The 17,996-nt window shown below is 39.2% G+C and overlaps 1 protein-coding gene across 2 annotated transcripts; it reads left to right on the plus strand.

Moving 5' to 3' along the window:
* The first annotated feature begins 184 nt into the window (after positions 1-184).
* LOC107387057 (flotillin-2a) lies at positions 185-16,306 on the plus strand. 2 transcript variants are annotated; one of them, XM_015961814.3, is made up of 11 exons: positions 185-408; positions 2,852-2,933; positions 5,955-6,045; positions 10,035-10,158; positions 12,423-12,541; positions 12,627-12,740; positions 12,837-12,956; positions 13,046-13,260; positions 13,354-13,537; positions 13,741-13,890; positions 14,133-16,306. In XM_015961814.3, the coding sequence occupies exons 1-11, from the start codon at positions 360-362 to the stop codon at positions 14,184-14,186; spliced, it is 1,302 nt and encodes a 433-aa protein (XP_015817300.1). In that variant the 5' UTR covers positions 185-359; the 3' UTR covers positions 14,187-16,306. The 2 variants fall into 2 exon arrangements, with proteins under 2 accessions (XP_015817300.1, XP_015817301.1); XM_015961815.3 differs by lacking the exon at positions 5,955-6,045 and adding an exon at positions 5,508-5,598 and having other exon boundaries at positions 186-408.
* Positions 16,307-17,996: the final 1,690 nt, after the last annotated feature.

Raw genomic sequence — 17,996 nt, forward strand, 5'->3', positions numbered from 1 at the left:
GTGAGAAGATATTTACAATAACACGCCTACTTTGTCATTTGGGGTAGACACCCTGAGTGTGTTCAGTCAGTCAAAATCAATGCGGAAAACTCTTGTTTGATTTTCAAAATAATCCACCGCAACGTACTTTTGCATGTTTTTCTTTTATTTTGAAAATATTTAGCGGAAACGCATTGCCTATTTTCAACGTGAGGCTCAAACTGATCTCCGGTCTCCATTTTGAAAGAAAAAAAACGCATCAGTCGTCAGGGGCGTGGAGAGGTTGTGTTTTAAAGGGACCAAGATAAGTTTATTAAAAATAAATTTGTTTATTTTATGCTTTGAGAAAGCGTGTATACACGTCTGTTTGCTTCGGTAAGATGGGAAACTGCCACACCGTTGGACCAAACGAGGCCCTGGTGGTTTCAGGTAACGTTTCTGTGTTTCTTGATGTGTTTATTAGCAGCTTTCACTTTCTGGTAAGTACAAGAATCATGAATGAATTGCTTAAACTCACCAACCATATTTGTTTGAAACAGTTCCGTATCAATTACTCGGCAAATTTAGGCTAACGTTCATCTTTAACGTCACTGTTGTTTCCTCCCTCTACGTCGAAAATGGCAGATGTTTATTTTCCCACGTTGATTGAACAGGATGCTAACAAACGTTAATGGCGATAACACGGATGACAATGCTCCTAAAACCAAAGCATTCGATGTGTTTTGTGTGTGTGTGTGTGTGTGTGTGTGTGTGTGTGTGTGTGTTTTAAATTAACGTCTTGTTTAAATTAGAAACATTTTGTTTACATTTACATTCATTTTTTTCTATTATTTATGAACAGAGTAACGTCGTACTAAACTAGAGCTGCCCCCGTATAAGATGGTTATAATGAAAAATGTTTGGATTTAGAAAAATGGGGCTTTCAATTGTATATTTTCCTTCTTGGAGCCTGTTAGGGAGGTATGGCGGTGCTTTTCCTTCAGAAGCTAAGGTAATCGAGTTACACGGGGAGGGTCTTGTACATTTTGTCCGTTGTACTGTATCTGTTAGGTCTGGACAGTGTTTCTCACCGCCGAAAGCTGATGTTTCTTAATCCTGAGACTCAGGAGAATGTGAGATGTGATGAAAAAACGAACCATTTGTGCCCAAACACGTTTTTGGAGACAGATAGCTCGTTTTTAAAAAAAAATCACATCTTACGTCCTATATATTAAAAAAAAAATTCAGAATCGTGTATACAGATTCTGAATTTTCTTATATCTAAAACCAAACACCTGAGGATCAATTGGATTGGATTTTCCCAAGGTTTATGTCTTTATGCTATTAATTCCTGTGGATGATTATGAATATGTTTGTTAAAGTCTTTATTTCAGCAATGCTACCGTTTTTCAGACCTGCAGTTGCATCTTGCCCAATTCACTTGGGATCTTCCATTGTTAAGAGTGTCACTGACAGAATCAGTTAATGAAGCAACACATTTTCAGATTGATGAACAACCAGAGCAACTGGTTCATTTGAGGAGCAGGATGTGTTGTATCACATATTCTGGTGGTTGTAAGTCACAGTGTACATGGCATAGCTTGTGTAAGTTCTTACACATGAGATGAACCCTCCCCCTCCTCTCTCTGAGCACATTTAGGAATTTCAGCTATGCTGGAGCTAGAATGTTGTTTAGCTGAATGTATTTCTGGAGGTGACCAGACAAACTGATGGAGGCATTTCACCAGGGCATGGTTGGAATTATAGTAGAAGCTCCTCCCACTCTCTTTCATTCATTAAATGAGCTCTTCTAAAGTGTAAACAGGCATGCAGGTTAGTACTTAATAGGCATGTGTAAATGTACAGTCATGGCTAAAGAATAATACTGTGTTAATTTTAACTCATAACACACTCATGGTGTTTACAGATTCATTAAATATGTTAAAGCACATCTTCACATGGCAATCAAACTATGTCATTATGTGTTTGAGAAAAAACAAAGCTCTTCTCTGAGATTACTTTGATTCTCCATGTCCACTTGAACTGTCTTGGTGAAACTTTTTGACATTCTTCCTTTTTATCATAATTGTATAAAGTTAAGATTTTGGGAATGTAGGCAAAGGACAAGAGTTTGGAATGCTTTGACAATTATCCTGAAATGTCACAATAATATAAGCAATAACTCTTCATTCTAACCCTTTTTGGAGATGTTGGAAACACCATGTTGAATGTTAGACGTGGAAAGTTTTGTTCCAGCATGCTCAATGGTTGTTAATATGTTCTTTTAAAAAAATAATAAAGACAGTTGTCCGCTTTCTTTGCCTTTCAACACATGAAAGCTGAGAATGTTGCACCACTCCAGATTCAATTATCAAACTGAGGCCAGTGAACGGACATGGCATGTGTTTTTGTTGGTAAGATCCCACATTTATTACACATCTGTTGTTGATAAAATCCCCACATTTGAGAAATTAGTAGTTCCCCTTCTGCTGAAGCAATTTTAAAAGCCTGATGATGATCTGCTATATATGTCATCAGACCGATTTGCGATGATTGAGTTGGAGTAAATGGGTTACAACTCCTAGGAACCAGTAAACCACTTGCTGCAACAAACAGATGCAACATCAAATAATCAAAAGAGCAAAAGAAAAGGAGTGGAAAACACAACCAACTTGTGAAGACTGTGGTTGGAGGTGTTGTTTTCGTTGTCTAGACCACAGGATCTTCTTTAGAAACTGTTCACAGCATCTGAAATTTGGGTCAGTGTTTGGTCGTTTTTTGACCAAAACAATATGCTCCTACAGTTTTTTTTGTTTTGACCAGTGATTGTTGTTGTGTTTTTTAATAATTGGGAGCAGTCATGTGACGTCTGTTTCTCTTTTACTCTTCAAAGGTGGCTGCTGTGGGTCGGATCAGAAGACATATGTCGTGGGAGGCTGGGCTTGGGCCTGGTGGCTCATTTCTGACATCCAGAGGTGAGGCCTTCCTGCAGTGGTTTAAACTATGAAAAAAGCATCAATGTGCACCCAGTCTCAGTCAGAACAGGAAATCTGCTGCTCTACAGGAAACTCCACATGCCATTCTAAGGGTTTCTATCTTTTGATCAGACTTCTTTACCATTTACGAAGGAGGAAAATAACAAAGCCAAAACATTTGACACTTTTAAATACATTAAACTTAAAGGACTCAGTAAGTTTTAACATATGATTGATGTCAGTGAGCCTCAGGGGAGTTGTGGCTAAATTGTAGCTCATCACCATCAGTGTGTGAATGTGTGTGTCAATGGATGCATGATACACTGTAGTGTAACGCGCTTTGGAGTCCTCTGACTCTGAAAGGCGCTATACAGGAGCGGGTCATTTACGGTTATTCTTTTATTTATTTTTACATGGAGTCTAGTTTATATTTTTGACATAGAAATGGGCAAATAAGTGAATTTTACTAACTGGAGATGTATGTTATTAGCATAAAATTATTATTGCATTTGTATTATACAGTAATAAGTTCAGTTCTAGTATTCTATGTGATTTTACTTGATTTTTGATGAAGTCAAGCTTTATGGTTAAAAATGTCTGCATGAATAAAATTTTAATGTTTATTTGTATGTTGACACCTACCTGTAAGTGTAGAAGGTTTTAGACACACAGCATTTGGGTCTAACATTTGGTACTTTAAAGAGCAAGTCACCCCCAAATCAACTTTTTTTTGCTGATAAACTATATAAACGAGTGTAACTGTGCGGCAGACACGTGTAGTCAATAATTAGTTCAAATTTAAATATTCTGCTTTAAACTGTCAGTGTTGTGCCCTCATCAGTTAAAAACTCTGCACTGCATTTGAATATAAATCTGCCATCCTTATTGGCTAAGAGGTACACTATGAATTTAGCTGGTACATTATGATGTCATATGTTTCATTTTTCAAACTTGAAGTGGCATTGGAGTAAGACTCTGGTAGGGGGTGACTTGCTCTTTAAGATGACCTCTACTAACTATTGATATGTGATGTATTTTGGGTTTTTGGTTCTAATAACTATAAAATAAAATATTTCTAGTACTCTGGTATTTTATGTGCAGATTTTTGTCTCTTTGAGGACAAAACACAAATTTTGAGGCATAAACGGCAAAGCTGCCTACAGAGAAGTGTACTTTACCACCAAAAGCAGGTTTCTGTCGGTAGAATGGTTGCTCTTAATTTTTTATACACATCCTGGAAAAATAAATTATTTATGACAAAGATAAACATTCTCACCAACGTTCATCAAACGTGTAAACAGAGCAGCTCAAACCACCCGGCTTCAGTAAAGCTCCTGGAAAGATCAACAGACTCACTTAAAGCCAAACAAGACATCCAAAAAATCATCAGTCAAATATCTTGAAGGGTGCTTTGACTTGCATCTTTTTTCTTTATCGGGGTTCAAAACCAGATTAAAATGAGATACTACGTTTTTTAAATCTAGTTTTGTAAACAAACCCTGCAGTTGAAATGTTGATGTCTGTCCTTCACTGAATGCTTAGATTTCAGCTCTAATCTATGTAGCTTTCATCATTATGGAGTTGTTATAAATCCAGCAGAACAGTAGTTCAGTAACGGCGTTATCTTCTTGTTTTTGTTGTGAGCTATCACAGAGTTTACAAGCAAACACAGTTCTAGTTCTAAAACCTCAGCACTTAAAGCATGATAAGGAATCTTATGAGGAAGCATCGTCTCCTGTTGTTATGTAGCTATCGGTGTGAACATGAAATATTTAGCCTGCCTCAGTGTTTCTGCTTCTCTAACCTGCTTTGCTTTTTCGTGTTTTAATCTTAACCCATCTCAGCTAAACAAAGGTGGGGCTTACTCACTTCTTATGAAGTGCTCTCTGTCTTCAGTTGCTGGGGTAATTTAGGTTAATAAGAAAATGTAAAAGTTGAGACACAAAAATGTTTCTGTTTGGGTCATATTTATTTTTAGAGCTCCAGCTGTGCTTTTAATACATCAATTTGCACAGATGTTATTGCTAAAGTAGCTCTTTGGTCTCCCCAGAGTAATGATTGTGTCCTGCTTAAAGCCCTTTTTACACAAGCCAGTATGGACTGTGTTGTGAATGTGGGGGGTGTTCCTGTTCTTGATGCGGAGAGAGCAGAGAGCCATTTTTCCACCAAAGCTCCGATGAAATGAACCTGTCAGTGTTTACAAAAGAAATGTCTCCGTTTCTTTAGTTGGCTCTGAAACGTCACGATAAACCAGCAATAAATGACTATTAAGTCTAGATGGGATTATGGATTTTAGTGATCTAGTCTGGATTAAGAGGCGTTTTAGGGTCACTGTAAGAACAGAAGATAAAATGAAAATAGAGCTCAGTGGAGGGGTGTGATTCCAGGAAGACCGAATAATTACTTCACAAACAGATAAATCTTCATTGCTGGATCCAGTAGAATGGAGGGTCACGCTTTAGCCTTTTGCCTCCTTTCTGTGCGTCCTTAACGCTGGTTACTGACGTTCCTAACAGCTGTTGTCCAACTTACTGTTCTGCCTCTGCCATTCCTGCTGCCTGCCTGCCTGCATAGAATGTCTCTGGAGGTTATGACCATCCTCTGTCGCTGTGAGAATATCGAAACCTCGGAGGGTGTTCCCTTGGATGTGACAGGGGTGGCTCAGGTAATTCACTCATAAAAACAAAAGCAGTTGCAGGTCATGAGGTCAAAGGAAAAGGGTGCCACTAACAAAACTGTTTTTGAAGTTGGTTTGAATGTTCTAATCTAGAATAAGGATCAGAGGAATCCAGTGTCAATAAAAAACATTTCCAAATGAAAATGAGTCTGAATTAAACCTGAATTCAGCGACGCTTGAATTCCGGGTATCATCTCTGTTCTCGGTGATCTGGAGTCCTTGGGTGAATGGTTTCACTTTGTGTTTTTGTTTGTTTTGTTACCTTCTTGTGTTCTGTTCATTCCCTTCATTTGCTTTCCCCTTGGACATGTTTATTATTTGATATTTTTCCACGTTCTCCACAGGATAACGCTTGAGATTATGACCCTGCAGCCCAAGTGTGAGGATGTAGAGACAGCGGAGGGTGTAGCTATTACTGTCACTGGGGTGGCTCAGGTAAATCACCACACTTTTCTGGGAATGCCAGTTCAGACTCCACTAACCCCTCTACCCCTGCCTTCCCGTCTCTGGCATCATCCCGTCATCCCGGCACAGATAGCGGCTCCAGATGCACACACTGATGTTGATGAATCCTCTTAAAAGCAAACACACCAGGCGGATCTGCAGACAGTTGTGTGGTTGCTTTGGGTTGTTTCAGGGCTGGCACCTTTTATCCAAGGGTGCATGAACTGAAATGATTTGAGCATAATTACGCACCTGTTCTGTGTATAAATGATGTTACAGGTAAAAGGAGAAGTTTCATCAAATACCTAAAATAACATGGAACATGATCGTTGATTTTTCTGGCAGCTGGTGTTTTCAAGGCTGCTATCTAGATACTCATTAACAGCTTCGGTGTGTTGGTCACTAATTATACTCTCATTGTGTTTCCTTGGTGACGGTTATTTCTAAGATCATTTGCTTTGATTTTAAACTGCATTAACTTCAAACTATTTTCAAATAGTTTTAGACTTTTCTCTGACCAGCTCAATTATTGGTTTGTTTGTTTGTGCTTTTCCTTATTTTTAGTCAATTTTCTATTTAGTATCTGTTAAATGGGTGTAAAATGATACACACATATGCTGGGATGCTTAGTTTTTACCAGGAGAAAATTGAACCATAATAAATTATATTTAAAAACCTTGAGCAAAAATATCACTTCTTTAAATCAGTGTTATAAAAAAATTCAATGTACTGTCTCCTCTAATAGCTTTTATTAGATTATTGCTTCTAAGAAACATATTGATAATATTATATTTATTCATAGCCTTAGTTTGTTAGTTCACCCCATCAAAAACACAAGTGGGTCTGTCCTAAGATGGATAGAAAGAGATAACAAGATTATAGTCATTTTATTTTATGGTATTGGTAAAATGAGAGAATTATGTTGTTTTATCCTTAAAGTCTAAAGCAACAGATAGCTAGCCTACTGATTTAATATTTGTGATTTTAAACAGATGTACAAAGTGTAATAATAATACCAGATGTAAAGAAAGTTAAAACTACAAGGTTATTTTCTTCCACGCTGTTGATGTTGGCTAGTTAATTAGCTGCCTTAGCCTTTATAACTAGCTTAAAAGTTGTCATTAATTGGACCAAAACATGCAAACACTTGTAGATTGTTGTTTAAATGTATGTTTCCGAACAGAAATAGTAATGTGTTGCACTAATGTAGCACCAAAGTCGCGATCATCTGTAGTTTGTGCTGCTAGACAGAAATCCAAACAGCTGATTTATTTTTTATTGTTTGTGGTGAAATGTTCAGCCGACCGCAGGTCAGAAGACCCAGCTGACCCACAGCTGCAGTAACATAAAAGTGAGCGTTACCTCACTCTGCTCACAGCCACAGAAATCCCTGCACCACCTCTGGGAAGTCAGTAGAAAAACATCTGAAACCACAGAAACGGTGTGAGACAAAACCGTAGTGGTGTTGAAGTCGTAACCTTTTAAAACTTTGGCGGGGTAAAACAGGAAGCCACCACATGCCTGATTAGATTGTTTGGTTTTTAGAAAACTAGCGACATTCCAGTTCAAACTCCTGGAATAACGTGCCAGCCCTGTTATGATTTGTGCCAGAAAAGAAAAAAACTATAAAATTGTGTCAAAGACAAAATCCATCATCATATAAAACTTACCCCACTTGCCATTTGGGTGAAAATGTTCTGGGAAAGTAAAGGAAGCTGTTTAAGAGTTTGGTCGACACTGAGTGCATCTAAAAAAAATTAGAATTTCTGTTTCTGTTGGTACCAGTTACAAGCTGGTTCCGCTGGGGTTTAATCCCAGATGTTTAGCTTTTTTTTTTTTTTTTGTCTGAGCCTAACTTTTCTACTCTGATTCAAGACGGTGACATGGAGGTGTTTGTGTATCACAGGAACCAGTTTTCCTAGACAAAAACCAGATTAAACCTGCTTAAATTCAGATTTCAACATTATGGATTCTCTCCGAACCAGTTCTGGAGAGGTTTGTATTAAATCAGTCTTATTGAAAACCAGGCTCTGGTACTAGCATTGTGAGTGTAAGTGATGCAAACATCACAACAAAAGTAATTCTTACAGCAGTGAAATTTAATGTTAATAGTTTCCTACTTTATGGCAGGACATTTACGTTTGTTTTCTCAACCGTTTGCATCATGATTTTTCACAATCATGATATGTTTTATTATTTAGTCATATAGAAATAATAATACTGATAAATCTATCTGGCTTAGAAGCAGAAACATTTTATACAGCACCTCAAGATAAAAACAAGGCTTTTCACAAGAACGAAAAAGGATTTAAAAGGAAACATTAAGGTTAAAACAGCCACTGATTTATTTACTGATCAGTATAGCAAACTACTGTTGGTGGATTTTCTCTTTAAGGTTTTTTGTTTGTGTTTGTTGCATTTTTATTTAGAATTACATCCTCCATAGTTTTTTCCTGTCTGCATGTCAGTCGGTGATCGTTTCTCTAGTTTTGCTAGTTTTCCGTTGTATTTTCCTAAATGTGCGCTGACAACGATCCCACTGCCTGGAACTGAACGTCCCTGTTGCTCTCCACGGTTTACTCCTCAGAGATTCATCCAGTCTAAGCCAAGGCATTGTGGGGATTACCATAGTAACAGCGGAGTTAAAAGGAACATGTTTGAACTCGAGAGAAAGATTTCTCCTGAAGAACATGAATGTGTTCTCTGTATTTAGAGAGAAATGTGTTTGCTAATACAGAGAAAAAAAACTCATCTGTTTTTAACAGTAAAAATTTGCATCTATGCTTGGAAAGTTTTTACAGCACCTGTCATGGAAGAAATCACCTAAAATACTTTCCTGTTTTTCAGGATGATCATAAATGGATTAAATATCTTCATTTAACCGATTGTTGAATTAAATAAGTTGCAGCAAAAAGAGTGACATCACACACACACACACACACACACACACACGCACACGCACGCACGCGCACACACTCACACACACCTGCCGGTCTTGGGAGATGCAGCACAGCGCCTCCTGCTGTCTGTCTGAGCTGGCATGTTACTGTGGCTATCCTGCAGCCCATCCCAGTTTTCAGTGTTTCCTTGGAATGAAGATCCTCCTTCCTGGTTTTGTGTTGCCCTTGTTTCCAGTATGAGTGCATGTTGTGATTCAGAACCACGTGCAGACCTCTCACCTAAGGACCCAGCTCACTCTTTCATTTCCTTACAGCTCCTGTGGCCTAATTTATAATCCTAAACCATTTAAGGCTTCTTCTGTTTACTTTTATGTTTTTAAATTACTGGCAGGTTTTGTTTTGTGAATCTCAAGTTATGGATGCAGAACTTAATCTGAGTTAATGTTATCTTTACTGTGATATTGATACTGAACCAAACTCCTTTGTTTGGTTGTGTTTTTAGACTGAGATATCGCTGCGCCATCTTATCACTGCTTAAAATGTAAAGCCAGGATTACTTCAGCTCATCCTGTAGTTTTATATAAACAAAGAGCAGCTGAACGATAAATCAACAATTTCCTGTCAGCTTTTTTTTATTGTTAAATCACGTTTATTATTTTAACAGGATTTACATTTTTAAGCTAACCACAGATGTAGCATTAGCTGTCTTTTGCTAGCAGCCACTAGTAATGCTAACACATTGACACATCCACCAGGTAACATAAATGTGTAAATCACAGACTCAAAGTAAAGTTATGAGCTAGAAAAGCATCACGTTAACATCTTTAACACCTGCTGAGAATCTGCACTTTTAATATTTTGTTGCCTGTTCTGTTGAAAGTTTCTAATCCGTGCATTTATGATGCCACTGAAACACCTCAGATCCACAAAGACTCCAATGTTTTTAATACAAACTCGATGGTGGGAAAGTGAGCAGAGAGGAACACGAGTGTTTGAAGTAGCTCTAGCGTGTTGTCATGTGCACCACACCTGTGTTTGTGAGTGTGTGCAGCTGACGATCTGTATCCGTGCTGACGTTAGGTGAAGGTGATGACAGAGAACGAACTGCTGGGTTACGCCTGTGAGCAGTTCCTGGGCAAGTCGGTGGTTGAGATCAAGAGCGTTATCCTGCAGACGCTGGAGGGTCATCTGCGCGCTATCCTTGGTGAGTAGCCTCTTCTGTATCAGCAGGAAGTCTCTGAAGCTCAAGATTAGACTTCAATGTTGGACTTGAACATAAACCATGAAAAACTGTTTACATGTCACACAGTTTCCCATCAATAACCACTAGACTCTGTTATGAATATTAACGAGCTCTGTAAAACTACAGCAGTGGGGTTTTATAGACTCCGGTCTGATGACATCATCAGGGTCCAACTGGAATCATGAACTCTACACAACGGCACCAGTTACTTCTTTTACTCCTCAAATAAAAGTCCTCATATTTATTGGAGGAACTGAAAAAGCACAAAGCTGAACATGATTTGGTTCACCTGGGTTTTGAGAGCTTAAACCTCCCGTCTGAATGGACCATCTAAAATAAAGGATTGGTGTTTTTGGACCATTGTTACTTCTAGAAATTCTTGCTGAACTTGACCTCCGGATTCACTGGAGCTGTTGCTGCTGGTGATTTAAATAATCACAGCATTGCATGTAAATAAGCGTATTGCAAAACTAAAGATTATAAAATATTTGCATATTTATTTTGGGTGCTTTTTAAGCTAAATATGCTACACTACATTTGACCAATAAGATGTGAATTTCTATATAAATATGGAAATCCAGTCGGATTGATCTTTGAATGTTTAACCAGAAGGTTTAGAATTCTTTGTTTATTCAGGGATCGTAAGACGCTTCGTATTAATTCAAGAAGAGAGTCAAGTTTATAAAAAGTAAGAAATTTATTTTCTAAGCAATTAAAAACATGACAACTAGGAACACTTTATGTGATGAATGAATCTAAGTGGATGGAATGTGAGGTGTGATGAAGTGTGAATGTGACGTTACCAGAACCTTGGTCTGCCATAAACTATAGTGGTGGTTTATAAAACCACATCAGACGCAACCTGTCGGGTCTACGTACCCTTATCGGAGACTCTCTTTTGGATCCGAGATGTCAGGGAGTCCGTGGACCCCACGGTACCGAAGTCCGTAGAGAAACCGCAGTACGACCAGGTCAGTCCAGAGTCGTCTCCAGGTCACGACAACCAGGTGGACTCGTTTTGCATCTATGGAGTAACTTTTAAGGAGTTGAAGCTGGTTCAGCTTTATTCTGAAAGAACCGTTTGCGGTCAGCTGTAGCGTGCAACAGGGTTTTGACAGCTTGTCAAAAGATGCGCTGGGTTAAAGAGGTTTTGCTTCGGATGGCCGGTCTGAAGCTTTCTCAAAAACTGACTCACTCAGGAAACCTCAGAACATCCGATAGAAGAGCTCTGATTTGTGGGTCAGGAAATCTTTATGTGCAGTGATGTTTAACTTTAACTTGCATCATGGAGATATGGTGAGTGTGTGTGAGCTTGTCAGTAGATAGTGATTCACTTGTTAAATCAACTTACTGATCATAACGTAATATTCATTTCTACTTCAGTAATTTAAGCACAGGTCAATCACAACATTATTATTCCTCAGCCATTATTATTCATTCATTATATAATTATTTTAACACTCCATTATTCATAACGGTTCATTATTATAAAAGTTCCATCTTCTTGTTCTGTGAAGCAAAGCAGTCTGAGATGAGGGGAAAGCTTGAGAGGCACCTTGGCCAAGCAACAGTATCTTTCTCGCAGATTAAAAGCACCAGTTAAGACTTATGTCTCCAAATGGCCAGATACTGAAGAGGTCAGACTGGAGGTGGAAAACTGACCATTCCTGGAGGCTACATGCATAACAGACAATAAAGGGTTAGAGACTGGAGCTTTTTAGGACACTTTGTTGTATTTAGGCTAGCGGTTAGCTCGTCTCTCCTGAAGCTCTGTTTGTTTGCGTTTATTTTTATTTCTAATATTTACACAGAAACGTACTTTTAAGGGGTTGAAACGGCCTTTCAAACAAGTAAATGTTGCTGATTAAATTATCTTCATGTAAACTTTGCGGCTTGTTTGGAAAAAAAAAATCAGCAGTTGGATTCTTTTCTTTGGCCTCATAGTAATGAAAAGAAAAAAAGGTTTTTGGTTGTATTTCACCTGTACGCGTACGGCCATATTTGTGGCGTTACTATGGTAACACATCTCTGTGGGGTAAAGGAGACTCCCAGGTTTTGAGCCCCTAAATGTTCCTCTAGTGTTTCAAACAAAAATTAACCTAAGGACCGTTTTGATTGGACTGAAATTTCAGGTGCAGCTCTCATTAATTAGGATATTTTATTTTAGCCCAATAATAAATGAGGGTTGCATATGGAGGACACCAACTGGCCCCTTTGTCTTTCAGGTACCCTCACTGTGGAACAGATTTACCAGGACAGAGACAAGTTTGCATCTCTGGTGCGAGAGGTAGCGGCCCCTGATGTGGGACGCATGGGCATCGAGATCCTCAGCTTCACCATCAAAGTATGCCACATCACTTTGGTTTATTCTGATTGGTTTATTGTTCTTGAAGGACATTCTCAAAGCTCTCTGTCCCCCCCCCCCCCAGGATGTTTATGATAAGGTGGAGTACCTGAGCTCTCTGGGTAAAACACAGACAGCTGCAGTTCAGAGGGATGCTGACATCGGAGTGGCAGAGGCGGAGAGAGATGCTGGCATCAGAGTAAGTGGAGCGGCACGTTAGCTAATGGCTTCAATCTAAAAAAAAGCCCAGCAGCCATAATCCATCTCCATGATTTCTGCTCTCTGTCCTTTTCAGGAGGCTGAGTGTAAGAAGGAAATGATGGATGTGAAGTTCATCGCTGACACAAAGATGGCCGACTCCAAACGAGAGCTGGAGATGCAGAAAGCCTCCTTCAACCAGGAAGTGAACACAAAGGTATCCAGATTAATCCTTTTGGCTTCATTTGTTTAAAAAATAAATAAAAATAGAGACTGGATATTAAAAATTCAACCTGGCTGGTTTAGAAAGCAGAGGCTCAGCTGGCTTATGAGCTGCAGGCAGCCAAAGAGCAGCAGAAGATCCGTCTAGAGGAGATAGAAATCGAGGTGGTGCAAAGGAAGAAGCAGATCACGATTGAGGAGAAGGAGATCGACCGAACTGAGAAGGAGCTCATTGCCACCGTGAAAAGACCCGCTGAGGCTGAAGCCTACAAGATGCAGCAGCTGGCTGAGGGCCAGAAGTAAGATCATTTATTCTTTTCTAAACCACAGAGATGTGGTGGAATTAGAAACGATCAGAAGTTATTAAAGAGTCTTGTTGCTGCCTGGTCCAGGATGAAGAAGGTGCTGACTGCTCAAGCTGAAGCTGAGAAGATCCGCTGTATCGGTGAAGCTGAGGCTGCTTCTATTGAAGCGGTGGGGAAGGCTGAGGCTGAGAAGATGAGGCTGAAAGCTGAAGCCTACCAGCAGTATGGAGAGGCAGCCAAGACTGCTCTGGTACTGGACGCTCTACCCAAGGTCAGCCCTCCTTTAGTCACTCCTGTTTAATATTTGTGATTCTTGTCTTTTTTTACCTCTTCTCTGATCAAAACCACAGAGAAGAGGACGATGATGAACGTTTTAACATAAAACTGATGACAGGATGACAACGTTTAGTCCCAGAATAATAATAATCTTTAATCCCTGCAAAACAAAAATCACGTTTTGCCTTTTCCTCCCAGATTGCTGGTAAAGTCGCCGCTCCGCTGGCTAAGACCAATGAGATTGTGATCCTGAGTGGTGAAGGCAGCCGTGTGACAGGAGAGGTGAACCGTCTACTTGCTGAACTCCCCGTCTCTGTCAACGCCCTCACTGGAGTGGATCTGACCAAGGTAACACTAGACCGTCGATGTAGCCGAGCTGAGGACGTTCTTTGTATTTTAATATTTAGTTGGTGTGGATGGAGAGATTTTCTGATCTATTTTGGAAATATCCAGAAGGAGCTTTGGTCCTAGCACGGTACTCATCAGATCTCACCTGTTAGTAGATCAAAACCACGTTAGATGATCTTTCTGTAGCTTCTGCTCTTTATATTTATCCATCTCAACCTGTCCTGTTGTCCTCCTGTCCACAGATCCCTCTGCTCCAGAAGATGACCTCCCCACAGTACCAAACGGCGATGTCATAGATGACACAATCAGGCCTAGACTGGTTCCTGCCTCATGCATGAAGAGATTTTCCTACCAGAGAGCTCTTGTGCAACTGCCTTTAACCACAAACACTTGATCTCAGCCAGAACGGTTCTTTTTTATTTTGTCTATTAAAGATGTTTTTTCTCTTTGAAGGAGAAACCGGACCCAAAATGTTCACCCTTACTTCTGTTTAGTTAATTTTTATTGTGCTGCACTAATCAGCCAAGATTTTCTGCTGTGATGTTATTCAGTCCAACACGTCCACCAAAGCAGAGCTGAAATACAGAATCCAGACAGATTAATTAAATCTGAGCATAACGGAGGTGTAGATTAGCTCCTGGAGTTTAGAGAGCATCACCTACCTGCCAGGTGGTGTCAGATTTCTGCAGAAAGGGTTTTCTTGCTTGTAAACTTGATTCCTCAAACATATTTAGTCACATTTATAACTAAAATAGATTTTGTTATATAATCTCAGATTATAAAACTTGTAGTATATGATGTTCGAATCACTTGTGTGATGGTTACCTCTCAGTAAGCTGTTTTCTTGTTCTGGAGCCTGAACCTCCGCGCAGGTTGGGTGCTGGATTTGTGTCTGAATATCGTTATTTTAGCTGTATGGTTAAATGGTTCCTCTGCTTTCCGTAATGAGTTTCTGCTCAGTGAACACAAAGCCTTACCTAGCCTTAAAGCAGACCCTGGATCTGTTCCAGGGCAGCTGAATCTGTGTGTGTGTGCGTGTGTGTGTGAGACAGAACTGAAATCATTTTGTTTCTCCATCACATGTTTCCACATCATCGGATGATTCATTTGAAATCCACTGCAGCAGAAAAACACGTTTGTGGGTTTCGAGTCATCTTTATTTTGCCCTTTTATCAGACCATGATGGCAAAGCAGAAGTGCAGTCAGCAGTTGGGAAACTAGCATGTGATCCTTTTAATGGGTTTTATGGTCAGTTCAGTTGGGTGGACAGGAAGTGTGTGTGTGTGTGTGTGTGTGTGTGAGCGCTGACTGATTTTCTGCTGCAGTAAACAAACATCCAGTCCCACCAGCTTAATTATTTCCAGTTGTTTTCCAGCCTTTTGGTTTGTGTTATTAGATGGAAAATGTTCAAAAGGCTGTTTGTTTTAGCAGCATTGGTGGTAAAAATCTAAATGTCATTTTGTGTTTATAGTTTGTTGTTCATCCAGCTTACTGTGAAGTGTAGGCTTTTTTAATTTTTGTTTTTTACACATCTGATCGTCCACACGGATACTTTTAACCACTTCCAGCGTCTGTGACCGTACATGTTTTGTTACATTTCACAAACATGTTTTATTTCACAGAAAATGTTAATAAAACAGTTTTCTCACTTTGATGGACCAGAGCAACGTTCCAGGTGGGTTTTGTCTTTAGATATCCTTCCATTTATTTTTTTAAGTTTTATGTGTTTCACATATTTGTCTGTCGGCCAGTGTGATCTAAACGTTCAGAAGAGTCCCGATTAGTTTCAGATGATATCAGATGTCAGAAATGAAACCAGATTATTGCATCAGACAACGGTTTATGTAAAAAAACAAAAGTGACCCTATACCAGAATTAGATTAGCTCATGTTCTTTTACTCACAAGTTGCATGGTCCAAGTCTTCATGTGTTAAATAGTGAAAGTAGAGTTTTTGAGCAGGATGAGTTTACGGTTTGTACTTTTAGTCATATTCTCAGTGCCTTTGTTCATACGTCACTGTGCAGACCCTCTTGTAGATTTTGTGAATTATCAAAAATGATTACATGCCAAGTTAAAGGGTTTATTTATCTTCAAACTTGATTTTTATTTCTCTTTGGCCATTATCAGTGTGCCAAAGAATAAAAACTCTATAACGAATCATTTTATGCAGAGCAGATCTCAAAGTAGCTATAGAAAAACCCACCAAACACTTTGAACCCATGCCTTAAATTTTAGTCCCTGAAGCATGTGCAGCTGTTGTCTTGACAGATTTAATCTGGTAAGATTTTATTGAGAAGTAATACTGTGGCTTGTGTTGTAATAGCGGGTGTTAGAGATGTGATGCAGTGTTGTAAATCAAGCATGTGTTCATGTTATTCATGTGTTCGTGTCACTAATAAATGTAATAATAAAACACCTGTCAGCCTGAGTTTGTGTCAACACCATCTTCGGCCAGCAGAGGTCACCACAGCAACACTGACTTGTTCAGTGACCTACATCTGCACAAAAGCTTTTTGATTCTACAGGAAAAATTGAGTTAAATCTCAAAACATAATGGACAGTTTAAATCTGACCTAAAACCATCATGAATTACTGAGCTGGGGTCATTTGGTTAATAAATGATAAATTCATATTTCAGCTTCTTTACCTCTGTTTGTCTTCCTTTTGCCTCATGGGTCAAACTCGTTCACTCGCAGGGCACAACAGTTTCAATTTATACATTAAAAATTCCAAAATATCCTAATTGTTTACTTGTTCAGCAATAAACTCAATTATAAACATCTACAGGTCCAAAACAACACAAACTTTAAACGACTTGCATTTGTTGAGTCAGTTTGTTTCCTGTTTTACGTTTTAGTCCATTTTAAGCAACACTTTTTTCTAAAGGAGTCGGTAGAGGTTTGTTTTAATTCACCACAACATTAACTTTAAAGCTAATGTGTGGATATTAAAAGACTCACTATTCTAAACATTTTCTATTTTAAGATTTTCATTTATACTTTTCTTTTTTTTAAGTCTCACATTAGTAAAAATGACACAAATACGGGGCTGCAGACACTCGTATTGATTATCAGACAGCTATCGCACGAGCAACAGTTGACCAGCTGAATCATCCCTCAGGTTTAATTCCTATTTTTCAGGATGTGACTCTGATCTGGTCCATCCATCGGAGCCACTTGTTCAGTTTTCTGATTTTTTTGTAAGAATGTCCTGAATCTCCTCTGAGGTGCATAAATCCCAGGTTTTCCCACCGTTTTAACACTTGCATGTTTAACTTGTTTGTATGTAAAATAATCGCCACAGAATCCAGGATCATCTATTGAATATTGTAAAGCTTTTAACTCCAAGCAGAAACTCCTGATTTAATTTTTTACATTACTATTGATAGTAAATTCACAACCCTATTTGCCCCAATTGATTAAAAAAAAGACGATTCTCTTAACATTTTCTGTTGTTGGTGTAGAAGCTAAAGGGTTAAATTTTTATCCATCCATCCATTTTCTGAACCCGCTTGTCCACGTGGGGTCGCGGGGGGGCTGGTGTCTATCTCCAACGGTCAATCAGGTGGGGTACACCCTGGACAGAGAGCCAGGTCATCACAGGGCAACACAGAGACGCACGGGACAAACAATCACACACACACCTAAGGACAATTTAGACAGACCAATCAACCTAACAGTCATGTTTTTGGACTGTGGGAGGAAGCCGGAGTACCCGGAGAGAACCCACGCATGCACAGGGAGAACATGCAAACTCCATGCAGAAAGATCCCAGGCTGGGAAGCGAACCCAGGACCTTCTTGCTGCAAGGCAACAGCTCTAACCACTGCGCCACTGTGCAGCCGTTACATTTTTAAACGGTGAATATCATTACCATGACTTGTTAACTAGAAACAGAAGAGAAGAATCATACAGTAAAATACTACAGTAATGTGCTCTTGTCCAGATGTTTCGAAGTTTTCCAACTAAACTTCCTCGGGTAGCTTGTTAAAATAAAATGAATCTGTTGCTCTTTCAGAGTCTCTTAAACTTCCTCACTGACTCATAATCAAGTCTGCTGGTATTTAAAAAAGATGTAGTTTTGCTCAGATGTCTGTGGGAAACTG

This window comes from Nothobranchius furzeri, chromosome 10 (assembly GCF_043380555.1).
Source record: "Nothobranchius furzeri strain GRZ-AD chromosome 10, NfurGRZ-RIMD1, whole genome shotgun sequence".
In the NCBI taxonomy this organism is placed as follows: domain Eukaryota; kingdom Metazoa; phylum Chordata; class Actinopteri; order Cyprinodontiformes; family Nothobranchiidae; genus Nothobranchius; species Nothobranchius furzeri.